The sequence below is a fragment of the Sphaeramia orbicularis genome, chromosome 17 (genome assembly GCF_902148855.1).
Source record: "Sphaeramia orbicularis chromosome 17, fSphaOr1.1, whole genome shotgun sequence".
Taxonomy (NCBI): domain Eukaryota; kingdom Metazoa; phylum Chordata; class Actinopteri; order Kurtiformes; family Apogonidae; genus Sphaeramia; species Sphaeramia orbicularis.
In genome coordinates, this window is record NC_043973.1 from 19,561,129 (window position 1) to 19,584,513 (window position 23,385).

General features: G+C 37.7%; 1 protein-coding gene across 2 annotated transcripts in view; it reads right to left on the reverse strand.

The window, feature by feature from the left end:
- Positions 1–23,385, reverse strand: part of LOC115436924 (ephrin type-A receptor 3-like) — a 127,715-nt gene that overhangs the window by 29,820 nt on the left and 74,510 nt on the right. For both annotated transcript variants that reach the window (XM_030159928.1, XM_030159927.1), the window contains exons 9-10: positions 20,122–20,287; positions 16,511–16,619 (exon numbers count right to left, since the gene is read on the reverse strand). In XM_030159928.1, the coding sequence (XP_030015788.1) occupies positions 16,511–16,619; positions 20,122–20,287 (275 nt within the window). The remainder of the gene's footprint in view (positions 1–16,510; positions 16,620–20,121; positions 20,288–23,385) is intronic.

A 23,385-nucleotide genomic window follows, 5' to 3' on the forward strand; every position in this document is an offset into this window, starting at 1 on the left:
ATTTGCAGAGTAACATGTAGATTTAACAGTTTAAACATGTAGATTTAACTGGTAAATGGACTGCACTTATTTAACACATTTTCTACACCTTCATGGTGTCCAAAGCACTTTCCAAAGCCACCAGGTCCGACTGGGAGCAATTTAGGGTTCAGTGTCTTCCATGGACACTTGGACATATGGACAGTCAGAGCCAGGATTCGAACCACCAACCTTTTGATTACACTGGTCTACAAGGAAAATGCTTCCAGAATAAAAGTAATGAAATTTTACCACATGAGAGTCACTGATAAAGAAAAGTCAAGTCAAAAATGCTGGTTGGCTGAAGTTTCCGTGATACAGCCTTGGGTCAAAATGTGAAATTCAAGAATTAACAAGAGAATGGGTTTGACTCAAAAGGAATATTTGTCTCAGAGCTACAAGATCTACTTCAAAACACTGTCTGCACATTAGAATACATTCACTTTACAGGTTCTATTTAGTGGAAGATTTATAAAACTATTATATAAATGTACATAAACCAATATATATGTGTAATAACACTTTATCATATACCTTGAAAACATCAGCAAACCGGCACTTTTGTCATTTATTTTCCAATTAATCTTATTAAAATACGTAACTTTTAGCACATTTAATGTCTGAAGCAAATCATTTCTAAAAAATTGTAGACCAGTGTTATTGGACGAGCCACTCTACCAACTCTACCAACCCATTCATTTACAAGTTTAAAATGTTACATTGTTAAATGTTTACTTTTTCATAACTTTATATATATATATATATATATATATATATATATATATATATATATATATATATATATATATATATATATATATATATATATAGTGTGGGGAAGCAAAATTTACAATATTTTGAGGCAGGGATTGAAAGACAGTGTATGACCAATTAGTTTATTGAAAGTCATGAGAATTTATTTGCCACAAGAAAATTGACATAATAGAAAATGTTTTTATTCTATGTGTCCTTCTTTTTCAGTAACTGCCTTCACACGCTTCCTGAAACTTGCGCAAGTGTTCCTCAAATATTCGGGTGACAACTTCTCCCATTCTTCTTTAATAGTATCTTCCAGACTTTCTCGTAATAGTTTTGCTCATAGTCATTCTCTTCTTTCCATTATAAACAGTCTTTATGGACACTCCAACTATTTTTGAAATCTCCTTTGGTGTGACGAGTGCATTCAGCAAATCACACACTCTTTGACGTTTGCTTTCCTGATTACTCATATGGGCAAAAGTTTCTGAAAAGGTATGGATAATAGTGTTAGGTAGATTATGACATCATATATGTTTGGTTTCAAAACAACTGACGTAGTGCCTGCTGAGAAAAAACAACTCATTGTAAATTTTGCTTCCCCACCCTGTGTGTGTGTATATATATATATATATATATATATATATATATATATATATATATATATATATATATATATATATCAACATTATGGTATTTGCAATTTAAACGGCACCACATTGTATTTCAATTTACAGTTTTATTTTCTGAAAACAACAGGAATACATCATTTCTACATACCAATCTGGTTTTGTTCACATACTCTTCCTGTAAAAACTACAGCTATATTTGATTCAATCGTTACACAGAAATCTTTTCAAATAAACAACTTTGCATTGTTTTGTCACTTACAGTTTTTTATGTTGCAATTTTACAACTTTTTGGTGTTAATTCTACAGTCATTTTTTACAGTGTATATTTCCCTAACCTGAACCAAAAGCTGTTTTTAGTTGAGAAACACTGAGATGACATGCATCCATCCAACTTTTATTCTTTGTGTGTTCAGACCTAAATTCAACATAAATGTATAACAAATCTCCATGTGTTGCAGTGATGTATTACACAGAAGCATGTCTTCTCTCTAATCCTAAATCATGTTTTTGTACAGTACAGGTATGTCATGGTTTCTATATCTGAAAAAAACACTAAGGGATATGACTGCAGAAAATATCCCACGATGCTTTTATGATTTATTTGTATTTATTAACGTAGTTATGGTCACTGCAAAGTCATTAAATGGCTAGTTGTCTGCTTTGATTTGAATGCCACAGTTTATAATAGAAACATTCACAGAGTCTTGAGCTGGAACAGACTGTATAATAAGATGCTCCTTTATACTGCTGTACTGCGGTGTGAAGTTAGCACTATCTCTCGGTGTTGGAGGAGTCATTGTTCCATGTACTTGCCATCCTTGTGCACTTTACCACACTGTCCCATAGAGTAAGTACAGACACAGACACTCCTGCACGCACAGATGTATATTCATGCAGATTTAAGCAACACACACCTGCACCAATCATGCAACAACACACTCATATTAGCGGACTGGGATATCACTATCACGCCCGAGCTCTCACTTTTCCCTCTGTCTCTCTCTCTGTTCCACTTCAGTGAGGACAACAGGCTATCCCTGTCCTCCAAAGCCACACAGTCCACATTTGCATATCAATTTACTTTTTAATATAATACTCTGTCACTCGAGACCCATTTGTCATTCTGGTAGCAAGCCTCCACCTCCATAGAACTCCATCCATATATTATCGTAGCCATAGCCCCTCCCCCATTTCCCTCTCTCTTTTTCTCATTCGCTTCCTCGCTGCCCTTTATCTCTCTGGGGTGTTATATTCTCTTTAATTCTTACTTTAAGGGAAAACATTCTCTTGTCCAATAACCCATACATCATCTTTTTCTTCTCCTGTTTTTATTCGTTTATCCATTCCCCAAAAGGGCCTGTATGACACTTTGATTTTGTTTTTTGGGGATTTTTTTAAGAGAATGAGTGGGTACTAGGAGCAGGAAAGAGAAATAAAGTGAGTGAGGAACAGAAAAAGAGTGCTGACAGGCAAGAATGCACAATGGGGGTCCAAGCCTGCATACCAACTAACAAGCAATCAGATGGAGTGAAAGAGCGAGGATAGAGGGGGAGCAGCCATAGGAATAGCAACTCGAGGGGTAACGTGGATGGAGAGGGTGGGGCATGAAAAAGAGTAGGAGAAAGAGGCGATAGGGCTGACTGGAAATAAATTTAAAAAGAAAGCAAGAATGAGATATGAAATCACTACAACAGAGATAATGCAAGAGAGAAGAATGGCAAACAAGGTCAGCACGAGATAGTGGATATTGCTGCAATGCGTGGAGTGTTGAAAGACAGCGGATCGACACAGAATGGGAAATTTTTACTTCTCCTATAAGGACATTACAGATACAAATAGACATTTTAAGTAAAAATTACAAAGAGGGGACTGTTATCGGTTGGGCAGTAGAATGAGTAAATACCAGAAGATGATGCCATTTCGTCAAAACAATGAGTTAAATTGAAACCTAAATGTTATTCCTCAGTCAAAATCTTAATACTCTTTTTGTTCTTTGTTCTACCCATGCATTCCTCTTCAGGATCACAAGAACCTGGATCCTATCCCAGCATGTTTTTCCCGATAGTCAGAGCAGATCACAAGGCTAACACAAGATGGATGGATAAACTCACTTATTTTCAGTCAAACAGACAATTTCAAGTATTCCAGCAGAATGTGGGAAAATAACTGGCAACCAGAGGTCAACTCAGATGAACACGGGGTAAGCACAGGGTCTGAGTGTGTGCCAAGGGTAAACACCGCAGCCAAAACCGAATGTGAAGTGAATACATCCATCCAAAATAGTAGATGTCTTAATATAATAATGATACAATTGACTAGTATCACCCATTATGTCTTTATTTGACACTGGATAACAGGACTGAACATCTAAGTCAGGGGTGTGAAACTCATTTTAGTTCAAGGGCCACATTCAGCCCAATTTGATCTCCAGTGGGCCAGACCACTGAAACAATAACAGTGAAAAAAGTAAAATAATATTATGATCAGGTTTACGTCTACAAAGTTTCCTTAAAAATCCGAATAACATCAACAACTTGAATTGTCTTAAGAAAAACAAGTGCAATTTTAACAATATTCTGCCTCGGTTTATTAGTTTATAATTTACACATGTGCATTACAATCGCACAAAACATTTAGTAACAGACAGAATATTGGTAAAATTGCATTTACTTTTCTTAAGACATTTCTGTTTGTTCATATTTGTTCAGGTTATTCACATTTTTTTAAAAGTATTGTTTGGTAATGTAAACATTTTCATGTAATTTTACTTTTTTACCAAAAAATCAAAGAGAAAATTTGGGGTTGTCATTATTTCTAGGTTATTCTGATAATATTTTACTGGTCTGACCCACTTGAAATCTAATTGGACTGTATATGGAACCTGAATAAAAATGATTTTGACTCCATCGATTATTAATATCTTCAGTGTAATTTTTGAATTTTAACAAATTCATCCCACGGGCCAGATTGGACCCTTTGGCGGGCCAGATTTGCCCCCCCAGGCTTTGACACCTGTAATCTAAGTATAAGGAAGTAATCTACAAAAAATATGCCTCAACACCTATTGGAGGAAGACCACTACAAAAAGGGCTGTCGGTGATTTACTTGATGCAGAAATAGCTTGAAGTATAGTTTTAAAAGAAAAAAACAAACTCGTAGTAGGTGCTTCACTGAGTCATTGAACATAACATGTAAATGCATACATAGGAATCAGGTGCTCATCAACAAAAGGGGCGGAATGTATGAATACTAAAAGGGCAAAAAAAAAAAAAAAAAAAAAATCAATCTTCAATGTAAAAAAAGAAGTAAGCGTTGCAAAAATACCACAGTCTGAGCTACTCTGATACCTATAGAGACACAATCCCTGATGAGTATTGATTTTTTGCAACGGTCCTTGTCGCCCTTTTTATAGTTTTAATAGGCGACCATGCTGTGACAATAAAGGCAGTTGCTGATTTCTATTTGTAACTGAAAATAATGTGCGAAAAACATTTATAATATTGAAATGGAGGCTAGTTTTTGAGCTTTTAATTTAACACAAAGTCAGGAATTCCAGTTGAGAAGCCTGGTATGAGGGATTGACCACTATTGGAGCCACATTCTGTCATTACTGATAGTTTATAAAATACCCTCATCCAAACTTAAAGGGATCATATTTTGCTAAACCCACTTTTATTAGTCTTTGGTACATTTATTTGTGTATTTGGACCCTAATAGTTCCAAAAGTTTGAATTTAAACCCTCCAGATGCTACAAAGCTATCTTTATATTCATTTTGGCAAAAATTGAGTTGATTTCTACAACCTATTTTAATTCCTGCTTAATTTGTTATGTATATAACTTGTTACGTCACGACATTTGCACATAAAAGGTCAAGACTTCCAATGAACATTTCTTAGAGTACGTCATAATTGTTTATCAGCAGCAGCGGTTGTAGTCCATACTGAAAATATGTCCAAACTTTGAGCAGATGACCTAAAATGTTCAGTTGTTGGTTGTATTAACGAACACAAGTGATTGAACGGAACATAAAGCACGGACAACAACCTGGTGGGGGTGGGGTCTGAAGTGACTAATTTATTTTTAAAGGGGCAGCGATCAAACTGACCTTTCTCATGTCATTACTTAAAAGTATTGTTGAAGATGGACCTGCGGAGTTGAATTAATGAAGAATTCAGACCCAAGTATAGCATTTACAGTTTATGTAGACCACAGGGAAATGTTTTAAAATGCATAATTCCATTTAAAATAAAGCAAAACATCACTCCTTTTAAAGAATTTTGTGTGTATGGACATGAAGGCCCAATCCCAATTCACCCCTTGGCCCTCCCCCTTACCCCTATCCCTCCATTTTGCACGTACATGTGAAAGGGTAGTGTTGTCCCGATTCTCAATTAGACGAAGGGGAAGGGCTAAAGTGGAGGGCTGTATAACCCTCGTAACGGAGATTTTCCAGGACCATACTACGAACAAAGGGGTAGGAGAAATTTCCCATAATTCTGTTCAAATCATTGGCCAGATGGAGGTAAACACAGCAAAAACGTGCAGCAGTGTGATGAAAGAAACACATAACTGAATGTATTTTCTTCGTAAACAACTTAATCATTTGATCGACTGTTTAATGCCGTTTCAGTGTGTTATAGATCGCATTTCTGCTGTTTATAGTTGATAGCTGCAAAAAGACGACCGAAGCCCATGCAACAGAGACGGTTACAGCTACTGACGGCATGGTGAATACTTTTGGAAACAAAGTTGCTGCATCTGTTTATTGCGGCATCAATGACTGATGATGATGTATCAGGTCGTGAAGGGTTGTCCCATTTCATAGGGGACTGTTTCGACCCCTACACTCTCAAAAACAGAGGTACCAGCTTGTACTTAAAAGGGTACAAATGCTTGTCGCTGGGGGTGTACTTTTGTGAGAGACATTTCTATACCCTTTCGAAATGGTCCATTTTTGTACCTTAAGTACTTTACAGAGAACGAAAACTCTCATATAGTTGATACACTGTAAGCCCGGAATTTGTATTTACTAAAATGCTTTAATTACAATGCACTTAAATGGTTTAAGTTTTATGATGTTACTATAAAATGTTAAGTATATTCTACTAATTTGTAGACATAGTTGAAAGCACGAAAAAGTTTAAGTTGAATGGAATTAAATCACTAAGTTTTAGTCATGACCATGATAAAATTTAAATCATTTAAGTGCATTGTAATTAAAGCATTTTAGTAAATACAAATTCCGGGCTTACAGTGCACCTTTTTATCTTCGCATTGCATTGTGGGTATTGGGCATGTTGTTGAAAATGTGTTCTTTTTATGTGCAGGGGTTCAGCGGGGTTGTGGTGTTAGTGTTAATTTGGATTTAATGTGTGTATGGCAGTGTTTATTGGCCTTTTTGTGTTTGTTTTTGTATTTTTGTAGAGCTGCACCATGAGTCAGAGCCATAGGAAGAACAATGGCTTTCCTGTTCATCTAAGACTGTGATTGTACAATGGAAATCTCAATGTCTTGTCAAATTAAAAACATTTCTTGTACTGACAAATGACATTCAGCTGACTTCCATTCATGCTTCAATATATTAAGTTGAATAAATTCATAACTATTTTAGTCAGGAATAGGATTTTGAGTTTGATTCTCTTAAAAAAAAGTTGTTTAATCAATGATAAATTAATCTGGCTGCAATTGAGAAAATTAGTCAGTGTAACCTAAAATGCTGAGTTGAATGGTTGGATAGTGGGGTTGATTTTACAACAGATTTAAAGTACAAATAACTTGTCTTTTAGTGTTTTCTACTTAGTAGTTTAAGTTCAATACTTTTAGCATTAAAGTTGAACCTACTTAAACCAATTGATTAGTCGATCATTACTCAAATCATTTGGGTGCAATCACTTGCCTCAAATTTTTTGAGTAAACTCTACTTATCTGGGCTTACAGTGTAATGCCATGATGTTTAAAGTTTGAACCGGTGGCCTAATTGAGAAAAAAAAAAAAAAAACGGCATAGGCAAGCTACGGCATCAAGACATGGAGGTGTGAATGAAAACTTGATAAAACAGATTATGGCAATAATCAGAGGTTCTAATAAGATAAATAAATTATTAGGCTATTATCATTGAGCTAACTGGGCTATTAAATTAAAACACAAATTATTATTAAATATAATATAGAGTAATTACAGTATGATATATAATAAATAATGTGCTAAGCCTAATGTTTTAACTATAATTAGGCCTACTGTTAAGTTATCCTAGCCTATAGCCTATTCTCATGGTCTACACACATTTTTTAATGCTGCAGGGTACCTTATAGTACAAATATGTACTTTACAGAACTTTGGACCCTTTTTCATAGTCTAAAGGTGCAATTCTGGCCTCCTAAAGACCAATATTGTACTTTTGAGAGAACATTCTTAAAAAAATGTATTTATAGGTACATAAATGTTCTGATCTCGTACCTGTATTTTTGAGAGTGTACCCCTCGCAGCTCCGTTTCAAGGGGTAGTGCCAAGTACAAGGGCCAAGGGGTAGGGGTAAGGAGGAGGGCAAAGGGGTGAATTGAGACTGGGCCTCACAGTACAGTGTAGCATGGAATAACCAAATGTAAATATAGAAAGTCCGTATCTGATTACACGAGAGTACACCGGCCTGATAATAGGCTATTTTATCAGCTTAAAAATGAATAACAAAGCTGCCCTCCTTATCCTGACATTGACACTATTGCGCCTTGTCTTCAGTTACTGAATGATTAGCCTCGGGCTCTGTTGCTGCTTCCAGTTCTTCCCTTTAGTGTAACTGCAGGCAATAGAGAAACACAGAGCAAGACAACAACATACTTTGCTGAGTTGGTCTGATTTGTACTTCCTCTGATAATTAAAAACAGTCATTCTGTCAGGTAGTTTGCAAGGGCTATCACAGCTCTAAAAAGCCAATGTAAAATTAGAAAACCACCCCTGTCAGATATAGATAGTGATCAAATTACCTAAATGCTGCTTTGTTCTCTGTTCAACTCACTAATGTAACTGCCTGCAGTTTGCAAAATTATCTTATCAAAAGTGTCTCCCGAGCCACTAGAGTCCCCTGTCTGAGAGAGAGAGGGAGCGCAAGAAAAGAAGGGGAAAAAAGGAAAAACTTAGGATAGGACCCTGTGAAGCAGAGCAAGAAAGACAAGGGGAAGAGTTAAAATAAAAGGGCAAAATAGAGAGACAGGAAAATGAAAAGTAGAAGGGAGGGAGGCAAAGAGGAGATCAAAAGAGGAGAAACTCTGGCAGGGCAGAATAAAAGCTCTGATTATGCACTAAACATACAGAAAGGTGAAAGGAAGAGGAGACCTTGAAACAAAGTGGGACTGCATGGTGAGTTTAACTACAGTACTTATAAAGACAAAGACAAAGCTGTGTGTGGAAGGAGCTGCAAACTGTTTGTCTTCATGTTGGCGAATAACCTTGGACTAATGTTAACCTGAGACGTGAAAAGACCCAATAAAGTGTGTGTCGTTCTGAGCTTTGTGGTATCACCCAGGTTGTTTTATATGACTGGCTGCTTTTTATAGGATTAGAGGCAGGCCGCTGGCAGGAAGTAGAAACTGATACACTCCAGGACAAGTAAGAGTCAGACGGGATCACTCACACAGATAGGTAGGTTCCTTTCCTTTCCTTTCCTTTCCTTTCCTTTCCTTTCCTTTCCTTTCCTTTCCTTTCCTTTCCTTTCCTTTCCTTTAATTTCTCTCAGTTTCCTTTCCTTTCTCTCCTCTTTCCTTTATCTCCTGTTTCCTTTCCTTTCCTCTCCTTTTTCTCCTGTTTCCTTTCCTTTCCTCCTATTTCCTTTCCTTTCCTCTTCTTTCCCTTCTTTTCTGTTTCCTTTCCTTTTTCTCCTGTTTCCTTTCCTTTCCTTTCTCTCCTGTTTCCTTTCCTTTCCTTTATCTCCTGGTTTCCTTTCATTCCCTCTGTTTTCCTTTCTCTCCTGTTTCCTTTCCTTTCCTTTCCTTTCCTTTCCTTTCCTTTCCTTTCCTTTCCTTTCCTTTCCTTTCCTTTCCTTTCCTTTCCTTTCCTTTCCTTTCCTTTCCTTTCCCTCCTGTTTCCTTTCTTTCCCTCTCCTTTCCTTTCTCTCCTGTTTCATTTCCTTTCTTTCCCTCTCCTTTCCTTTCTCTCCTGTTTCCTTTCTTTCCCTCTCCTTTCCTTTCTCTCCCGTTTCATTTCCTTTCTTTCCCTCTCCTTTCCTTTCTCTCCTGTTTCCTTTCCTTTCTTTTCTTTCCCTCTCCTTTCCTTTCTCTCCCGTTTCATTTCCTTTCTTTCCCTCTCCTTTCCTTTCTCTCCTGTTTCCTTTCTTTCCCTCTCCTTTCCTTTCTCTCCTGTTTCCTTTCCTTTCTTTCCCTCTCCTTTCCTTTCTCTCCTGTTTCCTTTCTTTCCCTCTCCTTTCCTTTCTCTCCTGTTTCATTTCCTGTCACTTCACATTATTTTCCTCCTGCTAATCAGAATGACTAGAAAAATGAAATCAGTAAATCATTAGTCACCCCTCCAGCATGACACAATGAAATGACACATCCATCCTCCATTCCTCATCAACTCGTCTTCCACACAAAACGCACACACATCCACCCCGCTGTGTGTATCTGTTCTCATCATTACTCATGTTAATGGTTATTTCGTTTAATATTAAGCTATTAAATATAAAAATAATTACCGGGAATGAAATCAATGGATTAAATTCACTGTCATTATTTCACACCAAAATTAAGACCCGTACACCATCTGAAAAAACAAAGCAATTCACTGCCAGGGTGCTCGTAAACTATGAGGTTTATAAGAGCTGATTGTGGATAATTAATTAAGAGTCCAAACAGCATGTAAAAAAAAACAAAGTCTGACAAAAAGCTTGGGTGATCTAAGAGCGTATTCAGGAATTTAAGTGAGTAAGATTTCTTCTGTCGCGCCTGCGTTTGGCATCAATTCAGCACTCTGACCACAGTGTAAAAAGATTTACTCAACTCGGGCTAATTATTAGGATGGAGAAATGATCAGCTGAAGAGTTATGGCTAATAAATCTGTCTGTGTTTCATTAACACCCTGTTTGGAAACATTTCATTTAGCTCCCGCTCGGTACAGACGGTGGTGATAAAAGAAAGGGAGAGGGAAAAGGAAAGGAGTCGAGGATAGAGGATAAAGGGGCGGGAGGCTAGGGTAATTGGTGTAATGTAGCAGATTTCTTAACAACCTGGTGAAAAGGTCAAATAAGAGCGGGAAGGAGGCATGGAGCATGTCATCTGTATAATTAAGTGAAGTGTATCTATATATTTGCTAACAGATCACTGTGTAGATGAGTGTGAGACTAATTCCCCTAATGATGTTACTGCGGTGACAAGACTTGATTAGGCTATGACCGTAATATGTGCACGTGTACGCGCGTCCAACAAATGTATTTAAATGTGCTATAAAGTTTAAAAACCGCAGCCGAAAACTGTTGTGAATTTGTCTGATGTTTATAGGACATTTGATGTATCCCACTGCAACATCTGCTCATTTGCATAGAGTCTGTGTGAAATATTTTTGCACCTGCGGCAAGTAGCTGCTATTATTGCACAGTTTGTAAGCTACTTTCGAGGCATTCTGCAGACAAAGCTGAATTTCGCTACACCCTACAGCTTAGCTACATTAATTGAAAGCACCAGCATCCAAGCAACACATACAAATCTGTCTAATGACACTACACACATCATTTCTTCATGTAGCCACACACACTTCCCTCCACGTTTGCTGCTTTGTTTCATATTCATGTGTTCAGAATCTGCTGGCTGCAGAATCACTATACTTCTATCATCAAGCAAACAAGCCAACACCACCCACAGGGACAGTATGCATTGGCTGATTTCTACCTCAACCGAATTTACCATAAGTCCCATTTGGCAAATACTGGTCTGTTATTTCTGTCTTTGTTCTTGTTTTCCTGCTTCTTTGCTCAATACAACATTCCCAAGAGCCAAAACCATCCCCCCCCCCCCTTTCTTTATCTTGCGCCGTTTTAATTTCAGTGTCTTTTATTGCAATACAGGCGAGGCATATGCTGCTGTTATTGTGGTAGTGCTTCAAATCTCCTTCTCTCAGTGCTGCTTAACTTTGCTCCTCTTTCAACTGCATGTTCTCATCAGCTTCCCTTTAACGTTCCCTCCTCTTTGGTGTCATTAAGTTTTTAAGAATAACCTTAGGCTGCACAGCAGATGCCGCTGAGGTAGAAGAAGCTTACATGCACAAACATGCACATCAACAGGACATGCTATTGTGTTGAAGAGGTAGAGCTGTTCTCGCTCTCTATTAGAGAGACAGTGAAGTCTTTCTGCAAGTATCAGCCAGATCATAATGACATCTCACTTTCCTGGATGGCCTCCACCCTCTGCCTTTCTCTCTGTATTATTAAAAACTCTGCTCAGAAGGGTGCACCTTTCTTTCTTTGTACGTTTGTTGAAGAGAAAACTCGGCTTGTAAGATACTGCAAGTCTCTGAAATGTGAATTTGCTATAAGCTACTCGCTGTTTGAAGATATATCTATGTCAGGGGTGTCAAACTCATTTTAGTTCAGGGGCCACATTCAGCTAAATTTAATCCGAAGTGGGCCGAACCAGTAAAATAATAACATAATAATATAGAAATAATGTCAACTCCAAACTTTTCTCTATATTTTACAGTGAAAAAAGTAAAATTAAACAATGAAAATGTTTACATCTACAAACTGTCCTTTCGAACAATGTGAATTACACGAAAAAACTGAAAGAATAAGTGTAATTTGAACAATATTGTGCCTCAGTTTATCATTTCCACATGTTCATTATAACGTACAGATCACAGTGGATCTAAAAACACACACAACACAACAGTATCAGACTGAATGTTGTTAAAATTGCAATTATTTTCCTTAAGACAGTTCAGGTTCTTCACATTTGTTCAGATTATTCACATTTTTGGTGAAATTATACTTTGTTTTAGTGTAAATACATAAAAATATTTGCATTTACAAAGAGAAAAATGTGGAGTTGTGAGTATTTAGAGACTATTATAATAGAATTTTGCTGGTCTGACCCACTGGAGATTGAATTGTTCTGCATGTGGAACCTGAACTAAAATGATTGTTAATTTCTTAATTTGTATTTTTGCGTTTCACAAATTCATCCCAAGGGCCAGACCGGACCCTTTGGCGGGCCAGATTTGGCCCCCGGGCCACATGTTTGACACCTGTGATCTATGTCTTCTGCTTTTTTGTCACGAATAAAAATTAAAACCAGCCACCCAACAACACGGTGATCAGTAGAAATTTATGACGATGCTCATCTCATCCAGGTGGAACAAGAAAGCTGGGTTTAGTAAATAACTGCATCCTTTGCACTAAACATCCTATGAATCACAGCTTTTTATGATGAGAGTTTGAGATGTTGTCTTTAACAGATTGTGGCTCTGGATTCCGTATTAGATATCTTCAAATCTGACAACAGATGTACCCCACAAAGTCAAACTGTGTGAAACAGCAGATGAGACAGCTTTAAAATAAATAAATAAATAAATAACAAAAATGAAAGAACAAGCTCATAGATGGAACAACTTCACGCTGACTTCTCACCAAAACTCCCACATTAAAAACACGAACATAGAAAAACACACACAGGAATCTGGCATATAACCAAAGCCTGCAGCAATCTAGAAACGGAGCTGTGTGGAGTATCATTAGATCGCAGACAAAGGAGAGGCTCGTACACACACATGCTCACAGATGCTGGGAGGCAGGAGCTGTAACATGTTTAACAAGGAGTGAGAGAAAGTGAGGACCGAAGGGGAGAAAGCTTTTTGAGTGAAAGGCCATCTGCTGAATCCATGGCTATGCCAGTCTCTAGCTAGCTTCCCATCGCTCGCACCTGCCAGCCTGCCAAAGCACCCTCAGGAGGACAAAAGCACCAACTTCGAACACATACACACAGCCGCACGCATGCTCTCGCAGAGCAATAATGGCACGCACACAGCAATAACTGGTGTGATTTGTCAGCGCCGTGCTGCGTCTGAGGAGCTTTCGACACTTTTTCATGTTTTCCCTCCTGCGGTAACAATAGCATAACAGCACTTTATTAAACGAGAACAGGACAGAACAGAGTGGCCTGCAAATCAGCTCGTTTATGAGGCGTAGCTGTTCAGTACCCTGCCAGCACTGGTTGCAGCTTGTGCGTATGTGCTTTCATGAGTAAATGTGAAAGCGAGCTGCACAAAGACACACAAACTGTACGTGCATGCATTGTTGTTTTATAGTTCAGTGATAAAATCCCTCTATTAGGCTGTTTAAAGTGTGGTTAGGATCAGTGATTCAGCGGGTTAAACAAGAACAATACAAGAAGCTCTCTAGTTATAACTGGGTGAAATGATTGAAATGGCTGACATTTAGACAAAAAAGTCTTAAAATTGTCTAGTGGGAAATCATCTCAGCTGCGGCTCCGGCTCCGAGTGTCAATTTCAATCCCAATTTAATTACTGTCCACACTGAGTCGGTCTCAGCAAATACACGAGATTCTTGATACATTAGGGAGGGTTTTTCATCCAAATGTAAATTTCAAGAACAGAACAGGAAATGAGAGCCAGAGAGCCAAAAGAAAGGCGAAGTGAAGAGAAAAGCAGGAACACAGCGCTGAAACGAAAGCACGAAGGGGAAGAAAAATGGACTCTGGGCTGATTGACAGATAAGATGGGAGGTTTACTAGATGAAAGGAGGGAGGTGAGGACTATACAAGAAAGAGAGGGACCAATCCTTATTTTTTTTAATTTTTTTTTTTCTAAACCCCCCCAAAACCTGAAGGATGACACCCTTATTGCACCTAACAGTGCAATCGCCCACCCGCCATCACTCCACCACGTCCTCTTTGAAACACACTTGTAATCTACCTTTTCATCTTTTCGTCCCGGCACTTCTCCTATCTTCCAGTTGTGCTGCTGGCTCTCCTTCTTCCTCCATCAATATTCTTTTCTCTCAATCTCTCAAGCCCCCTCCCTGTCTTCTATCACTCCATCTCAAAATGTAGCTCTATAAGTGCCGCAAAAATACTTCAGATGCTACCCCCCCCATCTATCCCCCCTCCCTTGCTGCAATCAGTCCATCCCCACTGCCCATACTAATACTGTGTCATTTTATCCTTCATTTCTGTCCCTTACCTCACTTCTGTCCATCTTTCTCACCCATGAACATCTCTATTGTAGTGTCCCTTTGATCCTCACTTTATTCCCCTCCTATAAACCCATTCCACCTATGTACACACAGCCCATTTTGACAGATGTTGTTTAATAGAAAGCAGTAATCAACACTACTTCCTCCCAAGTGTCCTCACCTCTATATGGGGGATAGGTAGATAGAGACAGAAAAAAATTGAAAGAGGACGAGAGAGAGACCTGAAATTGATGGGAGTGCATCGACCCTTCTGTAAAATCTAGTTAACACCTCCCTAGCCTGTAAAACCTGATTAGTTGAGTGTGTGTTTCTGTCCTCGTGTGTGCTCAAGGCACAACATGTTTAACAGGTTGTTTTGTTGCTTATACGTACAGCTTTATAATTCCCCTGATTAAAAAAATATGTGGATGTGTGTGAGTGTGTTATTGTTGTGTATGTGTGTGTATGTGTGTGTGTGCCATGCAGGACAGTCTCCACTGATTACATCCCTCCTAGTCAATAGTGAATAGAGCACTCAGCCTGATAAGCAATCACCTGAATCAATACTAATGTTTTTAGTGTGTACATTAGTGTGTGCATGTTTGTGTGCACGTGGATGTGAGCGTGCACTTCTAAACATGTGCATAATCTAGTCGAAACTCATTGTGGACATAGAGTTGGAGTGACAAATCACAGGTCCTGTCGTCCTCTCCTCTCCTCTCCTCTCCTCTCCTCTCCTCTCCTCTCCTCTCCTCTCCTCTCCTCTCCTCTCCTCTCCTCTCCTCTCCTCTCCTCTCCTCTCCTCTCCTCTCCTCTCCTCTCCTCTCCTCTCCTCCCTTTCTTCTTCCAAAGAGCCCACTCTACCCCGATGCTTTCATCTTCTTGCCCCACACCAATTGCCATTCTTTTATTTTCCTTCCTCCCTCTCATCTCCTTGTCCTCTTTGGCCTTTTTTTTGGAGCCAGAGCATTAACAGTTGCCTAACCTTCAAAGACACTGATCATAGGGAGTCTATGTTCTTCATATACAGAATAACACGGACCTTTGGTTAGGTGCTGGCAGACGTATAAATGTCAAAGATGGGGGCTCTGCTTTGGCACACCCACATGTAATCCCTCAAAGCGAGTCCAAGAAGGAAAATAGAGGTTGCTCGTGTGTGCATGTGTTGGTTAATCCTTGTGTGTACAGTTACGCACATGTACATTTCATTTCAGCCCACTAACACATGATAAGTGACAGATTTGCTTTGCACCTGCACGAGGTATTGTTTTAATACAGAGAAAGCGGATCTACAGACTTTACAGCCAACCTTACAGTGCTGAGATGTTAATGTGTTGCAGCTGCACTCAAAATTCAGTCAGTTTCAACCTTAATCTTCTTAACTTGTGACCCTATTATGCACAACCAATAAGATTATACCTGTCAGTGGTGTAACCTGTAAGTGACCGTAGCCTGTGTTTGGCACTCAGCCTCTACACCACTGGCTTCCAACTGAGGACAAAATCTTTAAAAATGCTAATAATTTTTAGGCTGCTGGGCCAATTATTCATATTAAACATGAGGGTGATTTTAAGCAGCAAATTGAATGTGTTGCTGTGTATTTACATCAGCAGGACTCTGCGTGTGTGTGTGTGTGATCACTAATTCCCTGTATGTGCAGACGCCTAAATGACTGAACGAATTTTAAGATTTGTGATTATGATATTAGATTGTAGTTTAGATAATTGCAAGGTCTACTTAGCAAAAATAACTCGCGTGTTTTAATTGCACTTGTTTTCATGAGTGTGTGATTCTGAAAATGTCCGTAAACGACACAAAATTAGCTTTGGTTACTTGTAGTATGTTCAGTACATTAAAAGTGCCACCTACTACAAATGTGTTTCTAATTTTCACGTTTAGAGAATGTCACTTTTTTTTTTTTTTTTTTTTGACTGTACCTTCCGCTGACAACGAAGCAAGTCACCAGGAAGATGAGAAGAACAATTCCTCCAGCGATTGAGACAGCTAGAATGGTAGACTGATTAGGATCCCCAATAGCCAAAACATCTGCAAAGGAGACAAGGGGAGCACAGTGGATTAATAACACAAACACAAAAGCAGATGAAATGAAGTGCAGGTTTTTTGTTTTTTTTTCTGCATGAGGAAAGTGAGGAAATAAAAGACTAACCGAAGACAAGGGAGGCAAGGGAGATGGTGTGTGTAACGGTAGAAAGAGGGAGAGGGAATGAAATATGATAGCAATAGAAAAGGAGATAAAAGACAGAGATTGAAGGAGTGGGAAAAGAAAATGGCAAACAAGTAAAAGAGAGCGAGGGAGGTGGATTGAATAGTAAGTAAGGTCCTTGATGAAAAGCACACTCCCTGTCTGCATTGCCTATGAGGGTATGCGAGTGGACGTGAAAGCCATTCCCATTCGGCTATGCTGTCCAAATGGATATGTTAACATTGCACATAACAAGGCTACTGCCGAGAACTTTCTGCAAAGATGCATCGATTTTTACGCCACACCAATCGAGCCATTACTCAAAACAAATACCCCATTTATCTGGCTTAGCTAAGCATGAGCAGACGCGTGTGCCTGTGTGTGTATATGTATATACCAATGTGTGTGAGTGTGTTGAAGAGGCAAATTAATGCCCCTAGGCAGGCACAGATAAGCATTGATCTCCTATTACATTTACTGGCGCACACATACACACCCTTTTTTAAGAATCAATAGAATTGATCTGATTAGATAACCTTGATATGATTGCTACTGGGTCAACTGAATGTGGCAGATGCTATGTTTTATAACGCTGAACTTGACTGGGAACCATCTGTAAGTCAGTAACAGCTCTTTCCAACAGTGATGCCCAAATATGGGTCCTGATTTTTTAACTAAGGCTGTTATGGGAAATTTAAGGCAAAAACACAACATTACATTTGTATCTTTCAGAATAGAATCGCACTGTACTTTGAATTATTATTATTGATTTGTGAATGATCAGAGGGTTAATGTGTGCCTATTGTAGTCTTCATAAAGAGCCTATAGCATAGTGGTATGCATTAACTGATTTATCCCTCTCTGCCTATGTGGGAATCAATGTTGTCTTTAAGAGCACATTATGAGGCCTCCAAACCAAGGTTATAATAGTTTTAGATTTTTCATTATAGTTTAGTTTTATTTAGTTTTGACTTTTTTTCTCTAATTCAGTTACTTTTAACCCTTTCCTGCATGAATTATGAGAACATTGATCAAGATTTTTTTCTTTATTCCTCTTTGGGCATTAAAAAAATGAAAAATAAATAAATAAATTATGAAGCTATTTTTCATGGAGTTGCAAAAATGTTCACTCAGCTGGACACCATGTGTTTAATTTTTGAAGCAAAGAAACATGTATTTTTAATGATATATTGTGTGAAAACTATGAAATAAACACATTAAATGCTGCTAATTTGATGTTTTCTCACATTTTAACATACACTACAAACAAAAAATTATGGATATTTTTAATTTTTGGGCTATTTTTTTTCAGTTGGGATTCTTGCACAATGCTTTTTAATTTTTTGTGTGTGAATTGAATTGAAACACATTTTTTTTTTAATGGCCAGACAGTTTTTTTTTTTTTTTTTTTTTTTTTTTTTTTTTTTACAAATGGCAAAAATAACAAAAAAAAAAGACAAAAAAAGAGAAAGAAATATCCTTAACTTTTTCTTTGTAGTGTACTCTAATACTAGTCATTACTCACTTCATGAACATAAAATGCCAAAAAAAAAAAGAAAAAAACTTTTGTTGTTAATTACAGTCTAATAACAATAACAAGGAATTGATTTACACTCGAACATGTTAGATCAGGTTTATCTAGAACAGTAAAGTTACAGTAATGTTTTCAATGTCAGTTTATGGGATGGTGCATAAGCGTCCACTGTGTTGGCTGATATGAAACTAAAACAACAAAATCCCATGAATATACAAGAGAACAGCTGTAGAATAACTGTCCACTGGAGTGACCACTATGCATGAAAGGGTTAATTAGTTTTTAAAGCAGGTTTGCTAGTTTTTATTAGTTTTAGTTTTTTTCTAAATGCTTAGTTTTAGTTTAGTTGTAGTATTTGTTGACTCTAAACGACAAGTGACGGACCGTGAAGTGTTGTATGGTGCCGCCAGCTAAAATTGCTCGAGCGAAATAAATCGATTTTTTATCAATCAAAGACGAAAATGAAGGGAATTTTATCCATAATTTTTTATAAGTTTTAGTTAGTTTTATACGCACACAATACAGTTTCAGTTAGGTATTGTTTTATCTTTTAATTATAGTTTTTATTTATTTCAGTCAACGAAATGTTTTTTCAATTCTGGTTTTCGTCATTTCGTTATAATAACCTTGGTCCGAACCAGAAAATCTCAGAACATACAATGAAGCGATAATGAGAGTGGATGACAGAAAACAAATGAAAAGGACGACAGACAGACATTGTTCCATCAGAGTTGAGTTAATATCTGTGCAGTCAGATACTCAGTGAAAGCTCAGATGTTGTTGTGCTATCTGCTTGGTGATATAAACGCCACATAAAGCTTTGAATTTTTAGATTACAGCCTAGACATGCATTTCCTTTAATGTTGCTATTGTAGCACAAATAGAACGATTTACTAAATAGACTGTTCTCTTCGTCTGTCATCTCGTTTGCCTATGAGCAGGATTATGTAAAAACTACAGCTTTTGTAACAACTAGCTCCTTTTGATGGAGGACTAGAGCATGGATCAAGGATGAACTGCTTCTGTTTTGGAGAAGATTCTTAAAAAAGGGCATGAGCAGAAAACGTTTTTCACCTTCTCAAAACCCCTGTTTAGAACTAGAACGTTAAAAGCCGCATTAAAAAACTAACCACCACCTGGTACCAAATGAAAAGTTATAAGTGAGACTTTTGTTACTACAGTCAGTTAAACCAACCAGTGCCATCAATGGACAGAAAGGATGAAAACACTGGTTGTAATTTGTGTTTGGTTTGTGAGTTGATAATACTTTGGAGTGGGGGGGGGGGGTCTGTGAGGTCTCTCTGAACGTCCTTACCACTTCTCTCATCTTTTCAGGAAGCATCACAGTCCTGGAATGCAAGCTTGGCTTTTAGTTCTTTATTCGTCTCTGTGAAATGTGGACGTATTCCTTTAAGCTGATAAGTATTCTGTGATAGTTTACAGCCTCTCGTTCAGATATGTTCAGTTTTGTCTGACAGCAGAACTAAAGAAAGCCCCCTGGATTGATAAGTAAGCTATTTTATACCTACTGTATCTACTGAATAGGTTTATCTTACTACACTCTGTTATAACAAACAGGATAACGTTGATCTTTGTCCTTCTCGTTCACCTTCAAAATTTAATTTTATGTTGTGTTGTGATTGAAATACTAGAATACATTCTATCCTCGCTGCAGCCAACGCTTTATTGTAATTCTCTGCTGAACACCACAGGGAAATACAAAAACAAACCAATGAAAACTAAAAATAATGAAACAAGCAATGCAGAATTACTTATTCATTTAGAGTAAACAAATATTTATTATTCTTTACCTTCGTGGCTGGTTTCCAATTCAATCTCTCCTGGTGCGTAGCTCCCGTAGCCTCCATCGGTTCGAGCCCTAACCCTGAACACGTACGTGGTCCCTGGTTTAAGCCCATCTACCGTCATCATGTTAGAGCGAGTCTTCAAAACCGTGTAGTTCTGCTCCCGCTGGTTCTGCAACGAAGGAAAGTGCCAAATGAGCAGAGAATTACATACAGTGTAAATCAATAACTCCAGTTGATATGGTTAAGTGGCAGAGACATAAAGTGATTGTGTAACTGTAAGGGTTATTTTAACAGCAGTGGACTGTGGTATCAAGAGAGACGGGAAATAATAAGAAAGTCGGAAAATAATAGAAACTTCAAATTGTTGAATTTAAAGGTCCCCAGGGGCCACATACACCTCACTAAGTTTTCATTTGTTCATCACTGGACCATTTGGTCGCATTTATACATGAGCATCTGTCAAGTCCCAAATCTTATCCTCTCTACACTTGGGGGCAAAATGTGGTTACACACATCCCGCTGTGCTCGACTACCTCCCAGGTGTGTGTGTGTATGTGTGTGCACTTCCAACTGTGTGTGTAGGAGGATGAATAAAGAATAAGTGTGTCTGTCAGTAAGCTGATTCCCTGCAGAGAGGCTGATACTCTACCTAATGGAAGACACTCTACAGCACGGATTAACACTATATTACAGCTAATGCCAGCCAGCACATACAGAGGCTTAATTTCATCACCTTGGCTGTGTTTTACAAGGTTTGTTCGACAGATGTGCGTTTAATTGGCTTGGTGTGAGCAGTAGGGGAGACATGAGAGATATGACCGAGAGATAGGCTGAAAGAGAGTGAGCGTTTGATGAACAAGTCATTAGAAATGCCTTTAGGCTACCCACAGCCAAGACGAGCTGTAGCTGAAGAAAACAAGAGGAGAATTAAGAACGTTAAATGGTGAATTTAAAGAAAAAAAACTAAAGCAGCAGACATTGTGGAAAAAGAGAATCCTACACTTGCCATGATGATGAGAGCATCTCTAACTGGTAATCGACTTTACCTTTTTGTAAGGTTACTGCAAGGCCACTGAATTCATTAATCTAAATACTCCTTAACTGGTTTTAAAACCTCTGAAATCAATCTTTAAAGATGGAAAAGCATTCTAAGTAGGATTAATGAATCATTTCCTTAATCCTGTTCAGTGTTATACTAAATTTAAAATGACAAAAAAAAATAAATTCTTAAAGTAACCAACTATCCAATGACCATCTTTAAAATTCTCTTAAAAAATCTATTCTGATTTTCTCTAACCCTGTTTCTATCTTCATGTACTGTATGGTATAATTACAGTTTGACCCAGTTTAAGAATCCCCTCAAAACAAGTATCTACACCAGATTTCTAAGCATAGCTCTATTTCTGAAATGAATAATTGGGTGGGTAATTTTTAATTAATGTTTCAGGGGGCAGAAAGAGTATATCGGCTAAAATTTACTTAGGGGGTCAAATGAGTGGCCATTTTTGTCAAAAAAAAAGTTGTAAGAAATGCATAGAACTGTGTTGAAATAATGCTAATCCATTTGTGCACAGACTACTGATATTATTTGACAGTGGAAGCTCTATTTTCAGAAATACTGGATTTTGAATAGCACGTGTATGTGAAAACTTTTGCTGGTGGACGGACGTGACATTACCCATGATGATCTGGTCAGTACCAGTACTTTATTAGTAATAAACTTATATACTTACTATTGCTAATTCTCCTCTTATTCATAAATGTTAGTATTGTGGATCTAAAACAATAACAGCTGACACAAAAACACAAAATGTGGCAGTGGACGGATGTGACATGGTTGTTACAGATCCCATCATACTGATGCCCGGCAGCCATGTCACCGTTTCCACAAATGATCCCTGTGCAAAAACTAGTATCATAATTATTTATTGTATAGTTTATCATTATACTAAAGAGTAAATAACAATATAGAATTGTCATTTCTTTATAAAAATGCTTATTATTAGAAAACTGTTTAAAACTGATTTAAAAAGTGACGTGTGACATTCTTAATGTATGTATTTGCGTAACATAAGCAGGATGGATCAGCACCATACTCCATATTGCAACCTGTAAAAATAAAACATGTGATATGTAGCATATTATCTTGTAAGAAAAATTGGGGAATCTAAAAGAATAGAATATTTGTTTTTCAGGTAAATTCAGTTCAAATATAACTTGGCCGTTTGTGACATGAAAATATAGCATTAACTGTGATGAAATTGGACATTTTTGAGCTGAAAACATAGTTCATATGACCATCAACATGTTGCAACAGAACTGAAATCCTGTAAATTTGCATAATTTGCATTTACCAACACAAAGTTCCTTTGGGGATTCACTTATATTGATTTCTTATGCACAAAAACATAAATAAGACCTCTAAGCAAATTTTAGCCGATATGTTTTTTTTTTTGGGGGGGGGGGGGGGGGGGGGGGGCTCACAAAGCATTTATGTGGAAAAAGCCTCTACTAGTACAAACACCATGTCCTCTTTTACTTTAAAACATAGACTATGATTAGTGGATGGAGAGACAATGACGTTACCCAGTAGTTTCTGAATTTTGAAGCCTTTGGGATTTGGCTATCACCATGTTAGCTTTTTGGAGCCATTAATGACCATATTTGGACAAAAGGGGCAGAGCTATGAGAGCCTGAGAGGTCAAAGGTGAGCTAATGCTAAACACTAGTTTACTGACTCTGTAAAATGGTAAAACTTCATCAAATATTGCACAACAAAGTCATTTTACAACTTCAGTTGAATTGTCTGCCAGGAAATAAATGTGTTTTATTAAATAAATGAAACTCTGAAAGTCCAGCTCAGCAGGCGAGTGACCTGTCAGACAGATCCTATTAACTCTCACAGACCTAAACAGCCGCCAGCGACTAAAAGCATCTACCCATCTAAAATGTTTAATAACTTTTGATCCACTAATCCTATCAATACACTTAAATAATTCAGGTAAATTACAATTTTTCAGCTTTTCAGCAGCATCTGATATGGTCCATTAGGATGGTCAGAGGCTTCGTAGTGAACATGGAAATGCAATCATGTTCTGCATCTTTGATTCACCAACAAAACTCATATAGTTTGATGAACGACAGTGGTTAGAGGCTTGTTTTTCTATCACTTTTCCTTCAGTTTTTCTCTATTTTAATATAATAACCTTTGAATTTACTGTGACCATTTATGAACATCTATAGAATCTGATAATTAGATACTGGGAA